Source organism: Hippoglossus stenolepis, chromosome 13 (genome assembly GCF_022539355.2).
Source record: "Hippoglossus stenolepis isolate QCI-W04-F060 chromosome 13, HSTE1.2, whole genome shotgun sequence".
In the NCBI taxonomy this organism is placed as follows: Eukaryota; Metazoa; Chordata; class Actinopteri; order Pleuronectiformes; family Pleuronectidae; genus Hippoglossus; species Hippoglossus stenolepis.
The window spans coordinates 15521355-15547794 of NC_061495.1; the positions used below are offsets into that span (position 1 = coordinate 15521355).

Consider the following 26440-nt stretch of genomic DNA (forward strand, 5'->3'; position numbering starts at 1 on the left):
CTTGGCAGAGGCGCAGCAGTGCGCCGCGCTCCTCCTCCTCCTCTCTCTCTCTCTCCTGGTGCGCACAGATCCTTGATTAACGCGTGTGATGCCAAGTGAGACGCATCTCCAGTACTGACGGAGAAAATATCCGAAATAAATAAACTAATGTTTTTCTTTTTTTGTTTTGGGCACTGGGAGACAGTCACTTACCACTTCTCCACTCTGCTCGCCAAGTGAGATGGGACACGGATGCAGAGTCCGTTATTTTTCACCCCTCTAGAGACCCAGACGAAATTGGACAGAAGCTGTGATTTGAACTCTCTGTAACTCCGAATCCAAAGTATGGATCTTTACGAGCAAAACGAGACCTCCACTTCCTCCGAGTGCGCCGGAGCGCAGGCGGACGCGCTCCGGGGTAACGGGAGCTTCGAGACATCGAACCTCACCTGCGGCAACGCCTTCACACACCTCACACCTCGGCGTGTGAGGCACAGAGGTGAGCAAACACACGCATCACTTCATATTTGGCGCAAACACAACCGCATTTCCTTCTTATATATTCTGTCTGCTGCGTTGTGGAGAAAGTGAACTGACTTAACTTGTGTCCAGCTGGAGATCCAAATGAGGAAAAGCTACAATACTGCAAGGTTGACTGGAACTCCCCTTTAAAAATACCACCATTCAGTTTTATTCAGACAAACACGGCAGCGTGGCTCTTAATTTAAATGAGGGTAAACCCTTTTTTTTTATGGTTATCATTTAAATTTCTACTGAAGAGAATAATTTGTGGGACTTCTGATGGTAAAAAGAAACCCTGTAAATGACGTATTTAAGTCTCTGAGGCTTCTTTAATTCACTGGGTTATTATATGCTGATGTGCCAGCCTGTCTTTCTCTAAAGGCTTAGTGTGTGTGTGCATATGTGTGTGTGTGAGAGAGAGAGAGAGAGAGAGAGAGAGAGAGAGAGAGAGAGAGAGAGAGAGAGGAATCAAATCCAGGGGATTTATTCATAAAAAAAAACTAAAACAACAAAAAATATTCAAATGGCTTGATATCTGGACTGCGGCCTCATGCTGCTTATTTCTACCAAAGCATTTCCAAGCAATTTATCCAAATCGAGGGTCTGCAGAGTCTTTCGCGGGTCAGTCGCAGGTCACACACATCTGAAAAAGGGGGTATTTTGAGCAATATTAATAAAACTGACTTGGCTTGAGAAGAAAGAGACATTAAAGTGCGTCATAGCTCCAGCAATTTCCTCTCAGTTCTTTCCAGACCTGCTACTTTATCAATCAACACTTTCTATTTTTATCCCCAATAATTGTTAGTTGATGAGGTGTGTGTGTGTGTGTGTGTGTGTGTGTGTGTGTGTGTGTGTGTGTGTGTGTGTGTGTGTGTGTGTGTGTGTGTGTGTTTGTGTGTGTGAACACCTTCATTGTGGCAGCTGACAGGTTAACATAATAAGCGGGAGACATGAGTGTCCCACCTGTGAAAAACACTGTTCTCAACAATTCCATTCAACATCTGTCATCCCGACTGGGATCTGAAATCTTCTACACACGTCAGTGAAGAGTGATATGTAGCATGCAGGCATGATAATGACTTATTATCCTGAACTAAATCAGAACATCACACTTTACAAACCAAACAAGGATACATCTGACAAGTTCACTTGTTTGGTGAGAATAGAGCTCAACAGCATTGTTCTGGAAGCAAATTTTTCATCCATAAGATTTTAACCATCCAAGGTAGACTTACCACCAGCTACGTGATTGTGAGAGGATGCCGTATGCTGCTTTGGAAGCTCCAAGTCAAAATGATATCAGCTATATCTGAAGTAAAACATGTTTTATTTGTGATGTCATGGAGAGGTCCTACAATATCCAAAATCCTCAGGTATAACAGTGACGTCTCTGATTGGTGGAGCTCGCTGTTACCATGGCATTGTTTACCACAACCGTTGAGGCTAAGATTTGATAGTTTGGGGGAGACTGGGGCATCTTGTCACATTGTTTATATCTTTACCTCTAGAGGGCGATACGTAAAAGTAGAATACTAGATTTGTGCATCTGCTTGGTCTGATGTCATATCCTGTCTGGGAAAAGCAAGGCACACTCTTCACTGAGGTGAGCACTGATTTACCATTTTTCACACTTAAAAGTAAATAAATCTAACTTGATATTTTTTTGTAATAATCTCATTCTCGTTAAAAATATTCACTATTGTAAATTTGCACTTTGTAGAGGAGAATAAAGTCTCTTGTTATACCTTTGCTGAATACTTTTAAGATATAGCTAACATCAGCAAACATCGCAGTTCATGGCAACTTGTCTCAGTGATTTTGGAGTAAGTTGTCACACGTCTGCCGTTCTACTCCAACAACAACCCAAGAACAAACCCAGGCCTTCCAGGCCTCACCACTAACCCACTCCTCCAGACCCCAGCACTAACCCAGGTCTTTGAGCCCCTTACACTAACCCAGGCCTGCACATGAGCACCCCCTCACCTTCAAATGTCAGTTCCACCCACCAATCAAGAGGATGTTTGGCCATACCCAAAAGATGGTCGGAGAAAATCATCCCAGCACCAAAAACAAAGACAACCTTCTCTTCTTACTAACACACCAGTGAGAGAGGCAGTTTTAGCATAAATGTGGGTACAAAGTAAATATTTTTCCAAAAGCAATGTGAGGGAACAAAATCTAAAGTATCATCCAGTTGATATTATTATTATTATTATTATTTTGGACGGATTTAAAGGCTACATTCCAGGATCGGTTCAAGTTCAATGATTAATCAACTTTTTTGTCTGTAGTTGAATTAAATTTTGAACTTTAAAAATGACCCAGCATTGCACTGGGTCTTGTTTTATTTGTTACAAAATCCAAAGTGCAAAGGGGCAAAGTGTCACATGTGCACACAAATGACTGTAACTCTGTTTTGCAATAACATATGGAAATGAAGTGAAGACAATATATTCGCTTGAGACTTCATTTCTTGATTATGCAATTTTTAACAATTTGATGTAGTGATCCCAAGATACGTCAGAAAGTATGAAAATCGGGATGAAAATCACTAAAACACGGTTAAAGTCAATACTGGAAGTTGTTGGAAAGGGATCGTTTGCAATGGTTTAGGGGATGTGTAGTTTATTCACTCTTAAAAAATTATCCATAAGTCCAAAATTGTTTCATGAGGATTTTCTAAAACGTTGATTCTGAAAATGAATGGAGAACTAGATCCGTTCTTAAAGTGGGAGGTCACTGTTATGCTCTATCACAGCCACATAGACAAAGTGGGAGCTTTATCTATTTTAATGCTGCACTATTGAGTTATGTTTCGCACATATACACTGCGTCACAAACTTCTTTCCATTCAGGCTTTTCACTGCCTTGTTTCTCTCTATTTTGCACCTTCTAACAGGACTTCACACCCAGAGATCATCATTTAAAGAGAGAAAATGAACGCGTGTGACCCTTCATAGCTGCTGTCACCATCATTACGCTCTCCGTCACTCCACAAATCGATTGCTCCTCCGCCACGTCGGCTTATTCTTCCCATCCGCAGCTCTGTGTCCACGGAGGAGATTGACTCGCGTCACAGTCAGAATTCCATTAACGTTTCACAATAGCACTGATATCAACATGGACTCTGTCGCATCATATATTTTTTCTAATCAGTGGTCTATATTCTGATACAGAACACATACATTGAATGCACCATTGTTGCCACGTACATCTTCATCAAGTTGCAAACAGCATATTTGATGTCCACGATGTCTTCTATCAATCTCTCTGAGGCACGTTCCCCATTTTTATGTGAAGGCAGATTTAAATTGTATCATCCTAGGGCTGCAAAATGCATCCTGTGTGTCATTCATAGTTTTGTAAAATATGTCAAAATTTAGATGTCACTGCTGTGAGATTGTATTCGTGGATGCTGGCATCGACCTCTGACATGAGCAAACACAAGTGAGGAAAAACCTTGTCAACCTCTGAGGGGAAACAAATCGCTCAAGCAGAAAACCACAAAATGATTTCACATTGAATCCACCCGCAGGTGTTGTCTCTGATTTGAAAAAAGACCTGCAGGCTGTGTGCACTTTCTGGCACATGGCTTGACTGCCTTGCTGCAGACAGGCATCTTTAAAGGAGGCACACCTTGGTCACTGCACAAAACACAGGCAAACAACGATACATCGTAGAGTCATGAAATGTTAAGTTATCTGGGATGCTGGCTGATTGCAGTGCAATTCATCATACACCACTGGGCGATCATTACTTTGCTGATGATGATTATGGAAACAAAAGAGGGGTTTTCAAACGACACGCGGAACAAAGCACCATCTTCAGTCCCTGAACACAAAACACTTTATTCCTGACAAAAGGCATTTAGACAAAAACATTAAAAAAAGCTCCCCTGCTTTCTGCTTTTCATTCCCCGCCCACTCTCCCAGCCCCTCTCTCCGGGCTCCACCTTTCCTTTTTGTGTATATGTCACTATCTCCACATCTCACACTCTGGTTTCACTCCGACTGTCGAGGGTTGAGGTGTTATGCAATGCATACCTGCGCCGCGTGCAAAGCAACCACTGCGTCGTTTTTCCATTCCGACCGCTTTGACCAGAGCCACTGCCGGTTGTCAGTCAACAGAAAGTGTTTTTCGTTCAGCGCCTCCATCGGCTGTATGAGGGGGGGAGGGGGTCACTTGGCTTAGTGGCAAGATTTAGATGACATTTACCATGCTGGATTAGCCACTATATCCGTGACATTTACCAAAACCTTGGTCTTATAGGAGCGGAGCTGTCTATTCTCTGATAGCTGCAGCGGCACGAGGGGCCAACTGGGATAGATAGTGACATACACTGCATATGAATTAAACCGAGAGGGGAGGAGGGGTGTAATTCATAGTCTATATAATGTCTGATATACTGTGAGAAAAAAACCAAAAATGAAAACCTTAATATTCATGGATAGAATACGAACCTCATTAATAATTCATCCACTATTTTTGCTGCATATCTAATAATAGCCTCTGCCACTCTAGTTAACTTTTCACTTGAATTACTTTAATTTTGCTGTTGAGGAACCTGCTCACCAGCTTTTAAATTGTTGGTAAAATATATATTAAAACAAAATAATAAAACTACAATGGCATTCAGTAGAGTGCATACCTCCGCCACGGCCCTTAAATTCAATCAGGCTGCACACACTGATGGATATCGGTTCCCCAAACATGCCTTTTCATCAAGATCCATGAATTATTCCCTGGAAAAAACGTTTAACATGTTGAAAAATGCAATGTTTAAGAAAGTGGGGAAACATTTGCTGGATCCCCCTCCCATATTACACCCCCACCAAGTTTCATGGAAATCCATTTAGTTGCAATTGTGTAATCTTGCCTACAAGTCAATCAACAAACAAACGTAATAAATGAAAAAAATAAAATCCATGAAGCATGAAAACATAACCTCCTTGGTGGAGTAAGTAAGTAAAATCCACATAAAGTTGCTTACAAAGTTTGTGCATCCACTAAGGTCAACAAAGCGTCTGATGTCTTCACAGAGAATAGATACATTTATCTCAGCTATAATCAGACAGACAGTCCATCCAACCCCAACCTCACAGACTGGACTTGATCAGTCTTGAAATAACAGTGCATGTAATTATGCATTTGATGACATGCAGATACATTAGAAAGATGGCATGTGCAGGAAATGGATATAATGTAAATGAGGTATAAATTGAAGCAGCGTCCTCCAATCTGCCTCGATTAGTTGAGATAATTGGAAGAAGAAAACCTCTGGAATTTGAATCAGAGACTTTTCCTCTCACAACCTGCTCAGCTGTTCTCAGTTCGTCTGGTCGGCAAACAGGGAACATGCTGTGATCCAGAGCCGGTGGTCAGACATCCCACTCCACCCACACCTCCAGTGCTACAGGCTTCCCTTCTGTCGTGTGGCTCTTTGAAATGGAAATAGCAATCTAAATAATTGGTGGACTATAGAGTTAAGCCTCTCTCTAAATTTGCATTGAGCCCGTCGTTTCATTGCAGTGTGGTTCAGAGTTTGTGGTCGAAAATTAGCTTGAGGGTTGATCCCTGCACCAGCTGCTGTTATAATGAACCTCATCCCAGTTTAACGAAATAATTAGAAGTTTTGGGAAATACCTTTTTTGTAATTGTATAAATGAGTCAGGGAAGAGGGAGAGCACTCTTGTGTCTGCTCGCTAAATATAACACTGTAACCAGCAGCTGATTAGCATAAAACAAAAAGTGTAAAAACAGCAATTTTGTGATTCTATAACACTGCATACAGATATCAGAAATGTGACTATACGTGGATCTTAATAATCTCACAGTATCGTATTGGGAATCATTCGCTTTTCTTTGTCATTAGGTTTGTATTCACACATTTATATTTATACTTTCTCAGACATATTTTACCATACCAATTAATTATTGAGCCACAAACAGAGCTTAAGGAGACTGAATATTGGATTTATATTCATCTCATGACCAGACACACAACTTCTAATGTGGCTATCCATAACAGCTAAATGTGCAAAAAGGCAACACGTTAAACACAAAAAGTTGAAAGGTGATGATACGTCAATGTCTAAATTGTGTTCACAACTTTTTTATCTGCTTCCAGTTGGCTAAAAACATCAGTAAACTGCAGACCTGTCTGTGTGTATCATGCCAACTGTACAGCTCTGTCAAGAAGAAAAACCCTGCTCCACCCTGCACTGCAAGGCTTATTAGTTTAAACTGTCTTCTTGAGCTTTGTAGTTTTATGAATCATATGAATCCATCAAGTGCAGGCTGTGGAACAGAGACCTCTGTTTATATGGCAGGGACATGAATCTGTCCCACATATTGGCCTATGCGTACTGGTGAAGCACTAAATGCAAAAGTGTGATTAATACAAATGTTTCTGCCCTATACACATGAGGATTGTAGCAGCTATTGAAAGTTCTGGCCGGGAGGAAAGCGTAATGGTGCTGAGGGAGCTATCAGTGTTTCCCTCACGGTCAGTGTGCACACAGGAAAGCTAATTGGCTTTGATTAGGAAGAAGGCATTGTAACATATTTCATTTGGCAAGAGTGCGAGAGACAGTAATAAAGGAGAGAGTGTTGGTTCTCCTCTCTAACCAATCGTCTGTCCGCACATTTATATTACACTTTCTCCAGGAGAAAACCCTGATGTTCCGTCTGTAGAACATCACCTACCGCCTACAGCTTTTTATTTGCACAGGAGTGTGTGGACAGATGGTGAAGCCACATGTCATTAGATGGGAAGACTGAATGTGCATCAGTGTCTGTGTATCTGAGAGAGATGGGGGGGAAAGACAAACTTACTCACTGACTTTTGTTGACCAAGCTGTGCCTGAATTCAACACTAATGGCCTGTCCCAAAGCTTGGAATGATAGGAGAGAGGTAAAGGGCACTATGTAATCTGCAACCTCACCACTAGATGTCACTAAACCCTTCCCACTGGTCCTTTAACCAGGAGGCTGTATTTACGCCCTGCCCCAATTCATCTCCCTTGGCACTACCCTTAGATATGAAGTGCCCTTCGCTGGGAGCGTCCCCTCCAAAATATGATCTTCTTTTTTCATGATTATTTAGCAAGATTTCATACTTACATTTATGAGCATTTGACCCACAGGGGTCGCCATGTCGACTTCGCCTTATCTGTATATAAAACATTAGGGAATTTCTGTCTACCCCTTCATTTTTAGTGGGGTCCGGGATACACTACGGTTGAAGGGGTTTTTGAAGGGTTGGATGCCCACTACCCCTACATCACATAGAGAAATGGGACAACACTAGCCCTTCACAGCCACACGCAAAATGAAGGAGTAGGGCCAAGTGGTAGGGCTAAGGGGTGAATTGAGACAGGGCCTAAGCCTGCAAGTGATATAGAAACATTTCAGAGTGAATGAGTGGAGGAACAAGCTTTAAATCCATCAAGCAACATGCTGTCTGTCCATATGGTTTAGGAGATTCTAAATCCTGCAGCTGATTTTCCTCTTTCACTTCTTGCCAGAACTAGAGATGATTTCAGACAAGCAGGCAGATGAGTGGAGCTCCGATTTAATGACCCCAGTCAGTTGTGCTAAGGTGTAGATAATTGTTTTCAAAGCCATTTCTGGTGGTGACAGTCAGTGATCTTTTCAGAATAGTCTTGAATGTATTCAGATGGCCTGTGGATCGGAAACGTTGATTTCCCCCCCCCCCTGAAATAATCATTGCATGATGACATGAGTCATGTAGCCGTGTGTCTGTGTGTCTTGTCATAATTCTACTTTTATTCAAGAGTGGAGGGAAATGGACATTAGCAGATAAATAAAGCCATTGAAGGCAAAACAACAGAAAACAAGATGGAAAATGGTAAAGATATTCTGTGAAATGAGGCTGCAGTGAGTGAGAAAACAATAACGTATAGATATAGCGACAGATCCGTGTAGCTGATGTAATATCATTGCCTTTGAGGAACGGTTGCAACTTCCCCTGCAACTGTGTCAATTGAGTTTGAGTTTGAGCTTGTGTGTGTGTGTGTGTGTGTGTGTGTGTGTGTGTGTGTGTGTGTGTGTGTGTGTGTGTGTGTGTGTGTGTGTGTGTGTGTGTGTGAGTTTGTTTCGAGGCGCACATGGGTGCCTCTAATCCTCAGGATACAGGCACAGTCACCCAGTAAAAAGTGTGGTGTCTAAGCAGGGGGTTAGGTGAAGATAGGAGAGGAGGCAGATAACATGGACTTTATAGGATATGATCCAGTGAAGTCACAAATGGCTGAAGGCACAGACTATGAGCTTGCTGGCTGCAATACTTTCTATTTTACTCTGTATTGAAGACAGGCGGCTCTACTTTGAATGTGGACAATATTAATGTTTGCACTCAAATTCGATCCACATCAGCTTCAGTTCTCTTGAAATTCCTCCCTTTACATGCAAAAAAGTATTTTTTATGAGTTTTTTCCAGCCTTCATTCAAGAGTGTGATCTTTCAGTTTGAAAGCAGGACTTATTGACATCAGATTTGTTTATTAAAAAAAAACACTCAAAACCCTGCGGTCGCACTCAAATAGCCTCCTCTGCTCATGAATGTTTTTCTTCTCCACTTGGAGAATCCCTCAACCAATAGAATGGCAGAACTATTGTTGACAAATTAAACTGTCCTCATTGTAGTTGTGTTACTGGCAATTACTATAACACACCTTCCATGGCTTTAGTACTACACTGGCTTCCTGTCTGTGCACTTAGAGGAAAAACAACAACACCTCCTCACTGACTTGCTGTGTGCGGGAGTCCAGCAGATTGCTGGTCAACAAAATGCGACAAAATCAAGAGTATAAATTTAGTTTTATACGTACTGGGAACAAAGTTGCCAGTAACTATAAAATCGAAATATACACTCCCCTCTATTTCACAGACTCAGAAAATGAGGGCAGACGTTTTGCATGTGCACAAAAGCAGCGTGAGCACAAGAGCTAAAGCTGGAGCGCAGAACATTTTTGCAACAAAATACCTGAGTGCACGTGCACAGTTTTGGTTTTGAGTGAAAGAATTGCAAGACTGGACGTGAAATCAATATGTCCTGCTCTGAAACTGAAAGACCACACTCTTGAATAAGTAACCTTGAACAACCTCATACAATAATAACCTCGTACAACTTGTTTACCTAAGTAATCGAACGCACCCAAAGAGACAGGAGTGAGGCGTAGTTATACACAGCACTGTTGGCTCAAGGTTGTGAAGATCAATAAACACAGTATGATCGTATTGATCGTGATGTAAAACCGAACTGATGAAGTGGTTCAGTAGGACAAAGACATTCACACTCTAACACCCCCTCTCCTGCTGTTTGTTTCCCTCCGCACCAGATGAAGACCACACGCTGCGCATCCTGCTCTACTCGCTCATCTTCTTCCTGAGTGTGTTCGGGAATCTGCTGATCATCGTGGTGCTGACGCTCAACAAGCGCATGCGCACCGTAACCAACACTTTCCTGCTGTCACTCGCCGTCAGTGACCTGATGATGGCCGTGTTCTGCATGCCCTTCACCCTCATCCCGAGCATCCTCAAGGACTTCATCTTTGGAGCTGCCATGTGCAAGATAGTGTCCTACTTCATGGGTGAGAGGAAATGGGAGGGGGTCATGTATTGGATAGGAAGTGATGTCACTGCACAGCCCAGATAACTGATACTGGATGAATCAACATCATTTTCACATTATTTTACCTTCTTTTACTCCTTTTACTTTCTTTAATGGTCGTCTGTTTTTAAATTTGAAGAACTGAATTGAACAAAGACAACTAACAGAACATGGTGATTTATCTAGTCATTTATCAGGTTATAATTGTCTCTTCAAAAACAATATCGGCTCTAATTAAAGTGTTAATTGCTAATTCCGCAAGATAATCATCAAACATTATTCTAATGTTGTTGTGACATTCGCTGATTCATTGAGCCTTTTTGATAAATTTGCCAAATTAAAAATCATGTCACAGGATTGTGTCAGTATATTAACAAAATGATTCATATTAGAGTGATAATGGGTTTATCAACCAGTTTCTGAGGCTGGTGTCTTTTATGTTTTCAGTCAACTGAGCTGTTTTTAGAAGAGCACAACAGCGATTGAGGTGCACTTGTGGAAAGGGATGATATGAAAACGCTTTGCTTTGACAAAGCACAGCTATATGTATCTTCTTTAATGTGCACAATGTGAAAATATGTTTCCCGAGCCATTCATAGCAGAAGCTCTTTCAGTGGAATTTGCTGTGAAATGCCATTCGTAACTGAACTCTATGCAGCTTAGTCATATTTCAGTCCTTTGCGGTGCAGCTCTTACCGACAGGAGGTCACTCGCCCTTTAATGGAGGTTAGAAAGTGTGTCTATCAATGGGAGTATCAGTGAATAGAAAAGGCAGATTTGGAATAATTATTACAAAGTAAATGTAGGATGAAGATTATTGTAAAGAAGATTAATTCAAGTTAAAATGCCTTGAAATCTTAGAGAATGTGACGCACATGTTGATACTCACAGTATGTGTGCTAAGAAAGCTCATTAAAAGAAAATTATTATTAATATTTGTTCAGAGCTGTGTCATAGCAATGACTCAGCATCTTCAATGACACATTTTAATATCCACATCCATCCTGTATGTCCATAGCAACACAAGAATCCTAGTAGATAACTGGTTAATTGACATTCACTATAGTAACTGTAAGTCAACCTTTAAAAACACTGTAAACTCAATGTCTTCGGATTCAAAACAATTTGACACAATCTAAAGATGTTAGTGTGGGCTGTGAGAAACATGGGCATCTTTCACAAAAGAATCAGCTAATTAAATAATAATAAAATAAAATTACCCTAGTTACAGTCCTGCTTGGTGTGTTAAATGCGGATGCTTAAAACTCCATACAGCTCATGTATTGATTAATTTCTCTTGTTAACCTGAAGTGCAAAAGCCACTGCAACAAGCTGCAATCTATTTTCCCACCACCTATTCACTACTGCACTGTAGAAAATATAGATTTCCATTAATTAGCTTTACATCCACAGACCATTATCATGAAAGCTCTCATTTGTAGAAGATTTTTTAAGATTCTTAGTGGAATGGATTCTTGCAGCTAATAATGATTTTAAGTGACTAAGTGGTCTCAACCTATTTATCATCAGGGGGGTATTCAGGTTTCTTACACATCTAAATCAAGAAGAGGCTCATGTTGTCGATCTCATAACAAATCTGATTACAATTCCCTAACGTGTAAATATATTTTGCTGGCATCAGTCTTGTGCTCAGTTTGTGTTTTCAATTCTTTATTTAAAGGTAAGCTTTATTCATACATGGGGCTAAGAAAAAAAAGTAATGAAGAACAGTTCCTTAAGTTAAACTAGTCCTTTAAGTATAAGTATAGTGCAATAATATAAAATACAAGTTATTTGTTACTACAGAACAAATCGAACGAATCAACGAAATGCACTTCCAGTATCAAAAATGTTCTTTTTAGTTTTTTGCTTGTTTTGTATCAAAATACATATTATATGATTGAATCATTGACTTTTTGGAAGCTCTGAATGATTGATGCTAAGTAACAACATCGCCCCCTGTCCCATTTTACCATACTTGAGTAAATGTATCTCCACCACAAGATGAGGGGGTAAAGAGGTAAAGAAGTAAATGCTTAGAAATAAACCCAGATCATTGGAGGGAATTAAGTACAGAGGAAATAGAGTATGGTCTCTTTTTAAATTCTACACTCATTTGTAAGGAGGTATAAAAGTAAACATCAACATAAAAAGTCAATAAAATAAATACAATGCAGCAAATAATTGATATTGAGTAAATATAATGTATAGAAGGGTTGTATAGAAACAAGTAAAAAAGAACAAGACCAGAATGGTTGTGTTCATTGTGATGCTGCTGAAAGAAAAGCCAAGTGAGAATTGAATAGAAAAGGTGGATTAAGTAAAGCACAGGGAGAGTGATCAAGAGGATGCACTGAGTGACGGTGAAGATAAACCCCAGGGAGACACTGTGGGCTGATTGGTTTGCGTCAGTGGTGTTTGTTCTTCAGCTTCTCTATGGGTACAGACTGCACCAAGGGGCACGCGGGCACGGGCACGCACACACACACACAGTTTGTTTTCTTGCTGAGGACATGGTAAGAGAGGTAAAGAGTAATTTCCCGTCTCGCCCTGTCAGGAGGAAGACGGTAGATTGCATCAGTCGCCGAAGCCGACATGATTTCCTGCACCACAATAACCAGATAACCATCTCCACCTTGCCGCCTCACATTATATTCATCTGTAAGCACGTCTCTACAGATGACCACATTCTGTTCTCAGTTATCACATCAACAAACATGTTTTGTTACTTTTTATTACTGGTCCAAACTCTGACCACTGAGCGGTATTTTTACTTTTCATTCATCAATATAAAAGACATCTGGGAACAGACACGTATGTTTATTTACTTTCTAAATTATCCGTTTTTATTATCCTTCAGGCCTATCCGTGAGCATCTCCACGTTTAGCCTGGTTGCCATAGCAATTGAGCGCTATAGCGCCATCTGTAACCCCTTGAAGTCGCGGGTGTGGCAGACCCGGTCCCACGCCTATCGGGTGATCGCTGCCACATGGGTGCTGGCCTTCATCATCATGATCCCGTATCCGATCATCAGTCACCTGGAAACCTTTCAGCGCCCCGACAACACCACAGCGCACCAGTGTCGCCTCAAGTGGCCACTGCCAATCGCCCAGCAGACCTGGTGAGTGTTTGGCTTGAGAGTGGTGTGTGTTTCTATTCTGTGTTCTTCGATAGTGTTTAACTGAAACAATGGAAAATAACAATATTGATAATAATACTTTATAAAGCACCTTTCAAAACACTTTTGCAGAGAATTTTACAAGTTAAAATTGAAGAGTTGAAGACAAACAATTATAAACAGTCTAAAGATCCTACAGCATCTGGGCATATATATAAGAATACCAGTGTTATATATGAGAAAAGAGTAAAGATAAAATAGAACAAAACATTCTAAAATGATTAGAATAGTCAGTGAGAAAAAGTACTATTTAGTGCAAGGTTTAAAAGTAAAAAAAAATAAGTTAAAGGTGAATTCAGACCAGTCTCAGTCCTGACAAAGCACACTTGGGTCATTAAGAGGGATTTAAAAGAGAATATGGATCCTCTCAGACAGATCTCCTCAGGGAGGTTGTTCCAAAGAGTGGGAGCCCTGACAGAAAAAAGCTGCTCACTGTGGAACATCGACTGGAATATTGAGTCAGTTACTTTAAAGCTTTAAATCCGATTTAACTTCGTCATTCTAAAATAGAACAGAAGCACAGAAGAGCCAAGTTACTCATTAATGTCAGTTACACAACATCTATCTAAGGTTTGTGTTCATTAATTGACATTACAAGACATGGGGTACTTTAAGGTCGGCAGTTTATCTAACCTGCTTGTCTTTGCACTGGGGGAGGAAAGCAGAGAAAACCCACGCAGGCACAAAGTGGGACATCTAAACTCCACCCACACAGGACCCAGTCAAATCAGTGTTCAAAGCCCCATAACCTCCTGCCTGTGATTTGTTAGTGCAGACCGCTATAGCACCGTGCCGCCTCACCCTAACAGGATCGGCTGAAACAATCTTAAATAAAAACTGACAGTGGTGGAAGAAGTAGTCCATCGTACAAAATATAATAAAGACCAAGCAGTCATGCATTCAAATGTGACGCAAGTAGCAGTACAAATATTCTGAGTAAAAGTATTTATTGTGCAGACATTCTGCTGTCAGATTGTAATTGCCAGTTGCTGTTTATCTTTTATTCACTGAGCTTCTTATCAGTTAAATGTCGACGCCACCACATAAAATGCAACTTACCATAAAACTTGCAGTCAGGTCGTCCATCTTATTTACTGTCCCAGACCTTGTTGTGTGGACAATGTGCCGTCTCATGTCAAATGAACCTGAGATGAACCTGGAGCCTGTTTTTAGCAGCTCTTTCCTTCTTTCTTTCTTTTGGGTGTTTTTATGGAAACGGCAGATGCACAGAGCAGACGGATGTTTCGCTGTGTTTTTGTTTTGGACTTAGGATGGAACAAGCTTCAGGGTTGTTTTCAGTCAACCCTGTGAATATCTTTGTGTAATTTTGCACGGCTGAAAATCATGAGTTTGTATGTGTGTGTGTGTGTGTGTGTGTGTGTGTGTGCCTTTGTTGTATCTGACTTCAGTGGTGATTATGGGTGTGTAAATCTACACATGAGCACTAGACCCTGTTTGTGCCTCTAATGTTTAACCATTACATTTGACTCACAGAGCTAAACCACACTGTCAGGGACCAAGCAGGAAGACCAGAGAGCCACAGATAGTTTCTTTGAACAACCGGTCTTTCAATCTGGTTTCCATTAACAAAAATGCCAAAAAGATAAATTTCACAACCAGTAAAAAGGTCAATTAATCAAAACTAGCCTCCAGTAACAGATGGAGACCAGTTAACAGCCTTAAAAAAACTGCCCCTCAACTGATACAGGGGAACATATATGGTGGCTGGTCAAGCCACTCAAAACAACAAAGGGGGGATAGACTTAAACATACTAACATTGAAAACAAACTACAGCCACAACATAACACTCCAGTATAAGACCATATAATATTAACTAAGGGAAATTAATTAAATATAAATAGCAAACAATAATCAAAGATTAACAACTAACAATCGAAATAAGGAAATAATGTCCCCCCCCATGATTACACGAGACATGGTGCAGTCCAATTAGTGCTCAAAGCCATTTAAGGTTGTCTGCTGCAGCTGGGCTTCCTTTTGATGAATGGCCAGATGACTCTAGTAGCAACCCCCAGGAACTGGTAACTCAAAGAAAACTTGATTAATTATCAGAGAAGAAAAGATTTAATAAATAAAAGTATGTAGTATGAAACCAAAATGTGTCCAGTTATTTAATAAATGAAGTGGGTGCGTGTGCAAAAAGAAACAAACTAAGCAAATTAGGAATCAAGAGGTTACCACCATGTTACCGAGTTTCAGTGTGTGTGGTTGCTGGCGCGGCCATCACACACACCAAAAATCTTGCTTCCTCCAGGAGGAAAGAGTTTCCCTGACTATATAAATAAAAACATCGTTGTGGGCTAATGATTAAAAGAGTATACCCTTTCCGATTAAAATATCAAATAATAGATATGTATGGTGAATGTAGTTGATGTAATTTCTCAGAAAATTGGCTCAGTTGCATCTCTCGTCTCTCTTTTAGGTACATTCTGCTTCTGCTTGTGCTGTTCGCGATCCCGGGGGTGGTGATGATTGTGGCTTACGGACTGATCTCCAGGGAACTTTACAGAGGCATCAGGTTTGAGATGGGCCACAAGAAAGACTCTACTGGTGAGGCGAAACACCACATGTGGAAAGGATGCAGAAAACGGCTGCCAAAAGTAGTAAATAATTACACAGGTTAACTTCAGCATCACTGTTGCCATTGTCACCTGCAATCAAAGCTATCCGGAGAGAGCAGGAAAAAAAGAACTAAGGCGACAAAGCTGGGGGCATACCTTTTTTTTTTCAAATAGAAATGATCAACCCAAAAGATAACAGGTATAAAGTGACTCTATGACAAGCAAAGAGTATTTTCAACAGAGAGGGGCCAAAATTAAACTTTCCAAGTTTCATTGAGAAGGACAATCTTCAACTTGTCTTTCTGTGTAATAACCAAACCATGAAATACAAGCACCCAGAGGGACCTTTAGCTGCCCAAATGACAAAAGACACTGCAAATCTAAGTTAACACTGTTCAAGAGCTCATCAATGCTGTTCACGTGCCACACCGCTGAACAACTGATGTATAATGACCTGTTATTTTGTTAAAGCCCTTTCCGGAAAGAGTGCAACAACAGAACCACTCTTCTCTGAAACACGTTTTTTTCTCTCAGGCACTGTAATAAACTGGTATTCTGTGTTCCTGAGTTTTCCCGATTATGTGTTGCCGAGGTAGTCAACACATGTCAGATAGTCATGTAGCGTATTGTAAAAAGGGAAGTGTTTAAAGAAGAACTCAGAAAACTCCGTCCATTTTGCTCTAAACCCAGCAGCGAATGCAGTGCAAATACATTTCTATCTAAAAAGGGCCCATCAGATGGATATTTGACAAATAAACAGTATAAATGTCCCTGATCAATTCATTTTGCCTATTTCACTTTAATTATATCAAAATCATGTAACTGTTAAGTGAGTCAAATTACTGTATGTCTCAATTGAAATGCAAACAAATGTCATCACACCACCCATTCAACTCCTCTTGTTTTTTTCCCCGCATGATTTATGTTAATGATGAGGAATTTCATTTTAATCAGCAGATTTTCATTAGCCCCACAATCAGTATGATGTTTGCCGGTTAATTTGAACATAACCTTTTGTGGGCATGTGACAGTGGGCCCGGGATGGATGACAGCGGCGCGGAGTGTGTTATCTGGGGCTCCATTAGAGGACGGAATTGGCTGGCTGCTGCTAGCCTGGACATCACCATCTGTCTGGTCTAAGAGAGAGAAATAGGCTGCCTAAAAAAAAGAGCTTGAGAGACAAGCGCATGGAGGGGAAAAAAAAAACCAAACAGGAAATTAGGCGGGAAAGGATAACACGTGTTTTATTTAATCCAGGAACGATTTAGCGAATACGCTCCCTCTACAGCTGCACTTCCTGTTTGTATTTGTTTGCTTTCAGCCTCTTATTACTGCATTCAGCGTGCTTTGTGCTGCAGGATTACAACATTTTGTATCAATAACCTCCCGTATCCTCTGATATATATAATTAATGTGGGTCAACCGAGAATTGCCTGACAATTTTCGGCCCATTAAGCTGAGCAGCTGCTCTTTAAAGGACTCCAGTATGATTCATTCAAAAATAAAGCTGAGGAATGTGTGCATGTACCGTCACAGATAGGAAGTGATTCGTTTTTACGATTAAAATAAGAAGTCTCGTAACATGTTCCGCACACAGCACCATCCACTCATACGTGTCCATGTAACACAAAGCGGTTCGTATAAACACCAAGCTCTCGCTCTATCTGCAAAACACTGAGCTCTGCAGCCTCCCTTCCTCTGAACGGCTCTCAGTAACTTAATCAGCCTCGTCCTTTATCATTCACTTTGGGCTCCAAAGGTATGACACCGCTGAAGTGGACTGATAAAGTCTCAATGTATTTGAAGGTTTATTTAAATATAAATATAAAAAGTACATCACAACATGTTATCTCAAGGTTCCAGGAAACAGAAGCCAGTGAGTATCGGTACCCGGCTCACAGTGTTGTGCATTGGAGTGTTCAACAGAGATGCTGCCCATTCACTCTGAATGTGGCGATGTCATGCATTGTGGGACTGCATCGTGGCTGTGTGGCTCAGTAATGTTTCACGCTAGGCACCAGCCAATCAGAACATGGTCAAGCAGATTTTGAAGTGCAGGCTCTGGCCAATGAAATCATTTAGAGTCCGACCTAACATCAAAGCTGGTTAGTGTTCATCAGGTCGGGGATTATTAGTTATGTTGTTGTGTGTCCCAAGCGGGAAACTTTGATTGGTTGTTGTCATGATGATCGCACCAGCGCCAAGCGTCAGCTGTCAAGCGTTATCACATTATGTATACATGTGAGTGCCCAGTTAAACTTTGATGTACAAAGGTAGTAGTAGTACATACTGCATTTTTGTAGTACAAGTAGTAGCAGAGCTAAGCACCTCAAATACTGATGAATCCTTTTAAATTTTAACCACATGATAAAAGAGAAAATACAAGAAGGTTTTTAGTGATGTGTCCACAGAATGGATAAGACTCACAGTTGGTTTCATTAATACTTCAGGTACAGATCCTCCCATCTCTACAGTAATGTGGATACAGTTCATCTGGCTCCAAATTCACAGAAATGTTGTCCTCTTTCACTCTGCTCATACAGATGTGAAAAATGGCCTGACCTCTACTGTTTCTTGTGGGAGTGACGATGGAGACGGCTGCTACGTTAATGTCCAGCGGCCACTCGCAATGGAGATGTCCACCATGGTCGCATCGGCCCGCCCGGTCAAGGCAGAGCGGCTACGCAGCAACACATCTGAGGCCAAGCTGGAGGCCAAGAAGCGAGTCATCCGCATGCTGGTGGTCATCGTTGTACTTTTCTTCATCTGCTGGATGCCCCTGTACTGTGTCAACACGTGGCGGGCTTTTGACGACATCTCCGCCACGCACGCCCTCTCGGGTGCCCCGATCGCTTTTATCCACTTGCTGTGCTACACCTCGGCCTGCGTCAACCCAATCATTTACTGCTTCATGAACACACGTTTCCGCAAAGCCCTGCTCGCCACGTTCTCATGCTGCGCCGCGCCTTGCCACCGCCGCCGCCGTCGTGGGTTACGGGACAATGAGGAGGATGTTATGGCAACGGGGGCGTCCATGTCTAAGTTCAGTTACACTACAGTCAGCACCATGGGAACCTGCTGAGGCAGATGAATGCAGGCACAGTCCAGGAGAGACAGTTGCTACGGCAACACAGCACCCCACATCCTTTTACTTTAGGCCAACTCTGTGCTCGTCCCCACGAGATGTGATGCGGAGTGAAAATATAAACAGGCCGTGTGATGTAGCTGCGTAGAAGTTTCTCATGAGTGTGTGTAAAATTATGTAGCGATTATTTAATGAAACCCATCTCAGTGTAAATACCTTCGGAGGACCAAGACAAATGATTTGCTTGGAAGCAGGGTGTCCGTGTGTGTGTAATGTGCGCACAGAGGAAATGAGTGGCGGTGAGCTGTGTGATATGTGAGGGACAAACAACTGTAGCCATTAAAATCTTTTTATTGTTTGCTGTCAGTTGTTAGTGTTAATCTGTGTTAATGATGGTAACGCGATTGCCTTGTGGACCAAGTGCCTGCTACTAAAGACTATGTTATGTTTGTCTGCCCTTGATTTGCCTCACACATGGAAGTCGAGTTTAAACTAAATGAAAGTTAGGAATTTCCTCCGACGCCTCTGGTGAATTAATCAGTTGGTCTGTTCTACACAACTGCGTGGTTTGCAGAAAAAAAAAACTCCAGAGGTATAAACCGTTTACAGAACATGGACAGTGTTGATGCCTTGTGTTGTGGTTGTAAACTGTGATTTTAGTCACCTTTTTCTAGCTTTTTGATTTTTTTTTTTTTTGTATATGCTGCAATGCTTGTTTATATATAATGTGTCCTTTCTGCTGACCACATTTGAACTGGGTCTCTTCCTCATATTAGGGTCTCACGGCTGAAGATAGTAAATCAGCATAACTGATAACCCTAACCCATCACTTTGGGGAGATCATCTGGAATCACATCTGAGGGATTTTAAGAGAATATTCAATGGCCCCTACATTGTTTTATTCCTGATACCGAGAGAGAAACTCCATGAACTCCCCTGAGAAGAGAAAAGGCGAAAAGGACAAACTATGAGTTTTAAAAGATGTTTAAAAGATTAATGTTATATATTAGAGAGAATTGTTGCCAATGAACACACTTGACACTTGTGCATTTATCTATCGGCAAACAGTATCTTTTTTATTAAATACACATCAGAATGACAAAACAATTGACAATAGCTCTACCACTGAATATTAATGTCATGTAATGTAATGAAGTTCATGGTATTAGTAGAGCTTAGAGCTATCAGTGCACAAACAACCCACCACAGCTACTACGTCCGACAGTACAGTAACCTATATGTGCAGTAAAATGTTACCATTTTGTTATTATATACGTTCTGTATGACAACACTGAAGAGTGACTTTTGTGCACAGTAAGTTCTCTGCAGGCTTACAGTGCGTTTTGAGATAACACGAGGATCAAGCTCCTGCAGCATTAGGAATAAGTTGGGTGACTTGTTGTGGTTGTTCAGCCGACCTGCAGGTTACAGAGAGACAGCCAGGTTTCAAAGGTCTCTGGTCGAGCACGCCTGACTCTGACTGCCACCCCCCAACTCACGTCGCAGTAATTGGGTTACGACCTCAACTCTGCCAGACTGAGAGGATGAGCATATTTTTCTGAGTGCACCAAAGCACAATGCTGTCAGACTCTCATCTATAGATGTATGAGCCGCACTTGTGGGCATTTTTTTTGCGGAAAGATTCTACATCAGTCTGAAGATTTCGTTTATTGTGTGTCAATCATACTGATATATTACTGCAGGGGACTAGCACTACAGTGTGCATGGAGCTTCATCTGCAAAAACCTCTTTTTGTGTTGTGGAAAATCTAGCAAGTGACATACCAAGTCTCAAGCTTATGTGCTAATTAATTATTATTAATTATCTGCTACTCCTGGTCCTATATCAAAACATTTAAAATAATGTCTGTCTGTATTTGACTCATTCATCTCAAGAACAATTTGTGTGTATTGTTAAGGGCCCAAGGAAGTGCAGTGTTGAATTTGGTGCAATTAGGACACATGATACTCATCAAGTGACGTTGTGCGATCACAACAACGGGCACGTTCACGACCACGTCAACAACAGTTCTCCAGTTGTGGGTTCTGCGTGCCCAGAGTCGAGCTTCACTGAACTTTGAGTAAACAGGTGAACAGCTCTTTGTGCAGCAGCAGTGGCGCAGCTTCAGGTTTCTGTGGAAGTCTTCACTTACTGCAGGTCACTTTTACAGTTTCAGACAGAAAGCTGCAACCAGTATTACCACAGGCCAAGCAAACCTATTTAAAACAGGCAGGCTTGGAATGAGGACTGGAATAGTTTGTCCAATACAGTGACACAACCTTCACTTTCACACACCTTCTAACGTAGAGAGGACAGACTACAGCTCCGTCATCTATAAAACACCAGACACACACTCGTCTAGCTGGTTGTCTCGAGGCTTGATGGGGATCAGGCTTTTGTATGCATGGCTTTGAGCTTAAATATGCTCATACAATAAAACCACATTGGTTTGGGATTGTGTTTGACAGGCTGTGTTTTGTCAAATTGAATTGTCTGCCTGATCACTCAGTCCCATTGTTACATTAGGACAAAGCAGTCATTCCTTTGGCTGAAGTTCTGCAGTAAATCACAGACGGGACCTATTCATGTGGCTGCTTGTGTTTCACAGACTGAAAAATACTAAAATGCAGATGTCTGTGCTGTTGTTTATGAGTGACACTTGCAGTGTTTTATTAGTTTTTTCTGGAAAGCTGCGAGACGCTGATTTCTCTGAGGTGCCACAGGCTGTCTGACTTCATAACTTGCTCAACAGAATATACTCCAGATTAAACTGGTTATCGTTCACTCGCTCACAACCAATTACAGACAGATGCCACCTAATTAGATTTGTTTCAGTCTTCACAAAATGTATTAAACAAAACGAGGAAAATATGTCACTGTTGTGTTTTAAGCTCGTAACTATTCCCCTAAGAGAAGTCAAGACTTGCAACTTTTAAGGTTTGGGTTGCAACGACTAGTTCCAACCAGCGGCTGATGATGAGTTTTTAAGTAAATTTAAATGCTTGAGGCATAACAATTAAAATCCCCTTTGCCTCCACTGTATTGCAATATGAGCAGGAAACTCTCTGCACGGCTGGATCAGTAAATGTATAACTGATGAATTTTGCTTTTTTGTAGTCGGTTGATCCAAATTATATATTATCAATACTTATTGACCATGTCAGGGTTGCAGGAAGTATAAAACCTATAATGTAAATACCATTTTTTATTGTTAATGCTATGTTTTATAGGCTACAAAAACATTAAAAACAAAGTTTTAAGTGTACTAATCGATATCAAAGATTCTTCTCATGTCGTTTATCATCAACATCAGTTATCAATCAAGTTGAGCCAAGACAATAAGGTCTTTATAACATAATAAGACCTTCCTCACTCTTATGAATATCATAACCCTGTTGCTGCTTGTACCTCCCTCTCTTCAAGAAGCTGTCACTGCTTGTGCTGAGTAATTTCTCCACTTCCACCTTCACCTCCCGCTCGTTCTAGCTTCTTACCACGATGCTTTACGATGACATCTCTGAGCTTTATCACTATATGGTCCGTATCTCAGTGAAAAGTAGGGCTCTCGGGCGCCTAATTTGTTTCTGTGCCGGAACTTTCACCGCTGCTCAGACTGAAGAGCACCCCCGTGAGCAGAGCCCATTCCTCCAAATAAAAACGCGACCATTCGTCACAATACACGGACAAAGAGTGTGGCTGAGCTCAGTGGGAGTGCTGCTGCTCAATGATAAGGACGCCATCCCGATGTGTTGAAAAAGGAAGACAGAAGAAGGGATGGTAGTTTGAACGAGGTCATAATTGTTTAATGTGAGCCGAGCTGATGTTTGAGGAGCAAATTTGCTTTAGTGTACAGCACTTCCAGATGCATCCATTACAAAACTGTTTAGCAGAAGAGGATTAAATAAACAATGATTGATTATGAGACTGGCAAACAAATGTTCTCGCTTCAATATCCCGGCAATGTGAGTAAACATACCCATGTGAGTCCCTATAGCTAATATGGTTTTGCAAGATTGGATATTGTGTTGGAAAACAAACTAAATGTAATGTTCTCTGACCATTTTTTACTCTTGCAAATCTGTTTTATAGAAACCTAACTTTGAGGAGACAGGGTTGTGTGAGCGCTGCAGCGTCTCTCGTTAGTTGATAATGCAGGACCTTTCTGTGCTGATTGCACTTTTGTAATGAAAAACAACCACAAATGTCAACAATTTCACAATTTGTCAAACTACCAAAGATACACAATGAGTTTGGGGCGTTCAGGATCCCTGGAGGTCCGCAATCTCGGAACAGCCGCCAGCTTCGCCCTATTAATTACTTGTAGACATTTGCTGATAAAATGAGGAGCTCATTTCTGCCACAACAAAGGTTTCGTTGTCCCTTGAAAGAACTAGGGGGAAAAATAGAAAGACAATGTAGCCTATTTTTATGGCTGTCACAAACATCTTTGCCATTGATTCATCAAGATGAACAGATCTGGCAGCTCTCGAGGCACATGCGCAGCAGGGTTGCATCGTAAGTTATGTTTTAATAAAGTCTTCAGAGTTGTAATATAATGAAGACGAAGCAGTCGTTGCAGCCGTCACATTATGATCCATGTTTACTTTGGGAGTCATATTGTGGAACATGATGATGAGGATTTAAGATCCAGGGATTTGAAAGTCAAACATCTGGGTACCGTCTCATTACTGCTGTTGTTTACCGTCTCTGGGTGGATTTCGTATTAGTGCAGCCATCTTGTTGTGAATGTGGGGAGACACAAAAGCTGTCTTTAGCAAGAGGCCAATATAACTTATATCTGCTCCATATCTGTGCACGTACCTGCTCACGTATATATAATTGTGGAATATGCTGTAATTGTACCAAAATCAGGTGTTATTAGTATGAAATCCAATGTTCTCTGTTAATATTTGCCCCGTGATGAAGGAATTAGGAGCTGATCTTGCTTGTCAGTGACATGGAGCAGTGTGCCATGTTTCTTAGCAGCTTGTACAGGCCGTAGGCTCATGTGGGATGAGCAGGGATAAAGGGTTAGAGAAGCATACAAGGGCAAATTTATTACTCGAATGGTCACAGTTGACAGGCCACCATTGCCTTAAGTATGTTTTGAGTGTACAGTATCTGTGTGTGTGTGTGTGTATGTGTGTGTACAGTATGTGTTCTTCATACATTTACTCTGTGAATGCATGAGTCACTTTTGTTTGAGGCAAAGCAGAAGATGAAAGCATTATAACAGTGCTGTTTCTCCATCCATGGAAAAGAGTTTGGGCGGGCGCCCCGGATACTGACAGATTCAGGGTTGGCTTGACATTGTGAGACGTCTGTGGGTAAATGCTAATGAAACGGAGACTTGCCGCAGCCTCTGTCCTTTCTGAACGGCGAGAACTTTGAGAAAAAAATAATCAGTGGGGGAAATTTAATGTGATTTGTCTTGGCTGCTTTCCACGTGTCTTCGACGAGTATGTTCGTGCTGCTATGACGCTGCAAGGCCTTAGGTGTTTACATGTGGTTTGGAATGTGTGGTTTTCCGTTCTGGTTTGTGCTCTGGATGGAGGAGGTTCAACAGGTCTACCTCCTTTATGACAGCAAAGATTAATTGCTATTATGATGATTGTTGTCACAGTTTATTGCTTCTGACTTGGCAGACAAGAGAGACGTGCTATCTGTCGCTGCATTTGTATATTCTATATATGGGGAGTTTGTGTGTATGTGTGTGTGTGTGTGTAGGAGAAAGTGTCCGAATCATTAAGTATAGAACACAGAGAATAGGCAGATTTTGTGGAAGTAGTGGTATGTGGTCTTTGAGATATTATGCTGACAAATGTGGCTTATTAAATTATCTCTCTCTCTCACACACACACACACAAACACATAAACACATGTTTGTACAACTGGGTGATTATCCAGCAGTTTTTTTGTGTGTAATGTTATTTGATTCTAATAAAGTCTCTATGTCAAATTTTACCAAATGTCCTCAATCTTCCTTTATATGACTTTGAAATTCTGCAGCAACAATACAAATCAAAATGAGATATTATTATGCACTGTGGATGCTTTTCATATGTTTAAAGTCCCACTCCAGTCGTTCATCAGACCCCTTAAAGCCTTATTTTCTCCTCAAATGTACATATTCAAAATGTTTGTCGTGAAAAAAACCCCCCTTGTAAATTGAAAAATCCCCAAAATGTAACTCTTCGCGTTCTGTCCTTTTTTCGTGACTGGGATCTCTGAAAATGCTCATGTGCTCATTATCATCTGAGTTAGTCTCAGCTCCTCTAAAGAACGTTTATCTTTCTGCGGGGCAAGTTCCGAGGTTGCAAAAGTGTCGTTTTTTGACGGTAAAGTATGAGACGATACAGAAATTCAATAAGGTTAAGTGCACAGGCGTTGCCCCCAACCCATTCTCTTGCTTACATGGAAGTTGTGCCTAATGGTCTTAATGGAATCAGAAAGCAAACTAAACATTGGCACACAGCTTCTCCTCACATAGCCCCTGTATAGCTCCATCAAAACACCAGCAGCAGCAGCAGCGGCACATAAAAGGTAAATATATTCATATCGTGTCCTTTAAAATAACCAATTTGTCTTAATGGACAATAAAACAAACGGAAACTTCAACAACAGGATTCCATCAAATGCAGTAATGGATGTCTTCATGTAGGACAACAGAGGAGCGGACGTGTGTTGAATTTCCTTCCAGTTATTGACTGACATGTGTTGACAGCATTGTAATTGTTATAGATAACCGTGTGTAAGAAGGGATACCCAATGCAAACAGAATATAATTTAGACGGTTCTGTGTAATGGATGACTATTGATCATGGGAGTACTTGTTATCAATACTGTGGCTGAGCTAAAAATGTGCACTGCCAGGCCACTCATGAATGGACGAGCAATCAATCCCAAAATCAATGTGGTGTTAGGGGGAGAACTTTTTTCGACCTGTGGATAATGACAACAAAATTATTTCTGTCATTGAGACAGAAGTTATGATAGTTATTCAAGCATGAAAAAGCATTAATTGCAGCTGTATAGGTTTATCACATCACCAGACAAAAAAGCCTTCTGACTGATCCGTTGTACCAGCTATACCCCAAACTAAAATGTCAAACCTAAGCAGAGGTCTGGTCCTGTTTCGTGGATAATTGATCCCCCCTCAATGTGACCTTTTGCCAGGGTGGAAAAGAAACAAGTAATGGAGATAGATCCATAATTTGGATCTGTGTGGGACTGGTTTTCTTCAGGTAAGTGGCTGACACCTGACTGTATCAATATATGGATGACGCATCTCCACTTCTTCCCACTGTCAAGAAATTAGACTAAATTAACCTGGAAATGAATAGTGCCCTCTTACGCCAATTTGGACTTGTGGGGAGGTATGGCAAAAGTAGGTATTTCATTATTTCCACACCAAAAATAGCACACTGCGATTGCCAGTGAAATGTGTGATAGGCTGAACACC

The 26440-nt window shown here is 41.1% G+C and overlaps 1 protein-coding gene across 1 annotated transcript; it reads left to right on the forward strand.

Moving 5' to 3' along the window:
* On the forward strand, positions 1-24942 carry LOC118119577 (cholecystokinin receptor). The gene is made up of 5 exons (XM_035173642.2): positions 1-478; positions 9860-10111; positions 12992-13253; positions 15755-15882; positions 18437-24942. Exons 1-5 carry the CDS (start codon positions 325-327, stop codon positions 18973-18975), a joined length of 1335 nt encoding a protein of 444 aa, XP_035029533.2. The 5' UTR covers positions 1-324; the 3' UTR covers positions 18976-24942.
* The last annotated feature ends 1498 nt before the right edge of the window (positions 24943-26440 follow it).

Bases quoted from the DNA above. Each gene is read 5' to 3' on its own strand.
- LOC118119577 (XM_035173642.2), top strand. From the start codon at position 325: ATGGATCTTTACGAGCAAAACGAGACCTCCACTTCCTCCGAGTGCGCC. The intron at 479-9,859 runs GTGAGCAAACAC...CCTCCGCACCAG, and splicing joins TCGGCGTGTGAGGCACAGAG to ATGAAGACCACACGCTGCGC. The intron at 10,112-12,991 runs GTGAGAGGAAAT...ATTATCCTTCAG, and splicing joins GATAGTGTCCTACTTCATGG to GCCTATCCGTGAGCATCTCC.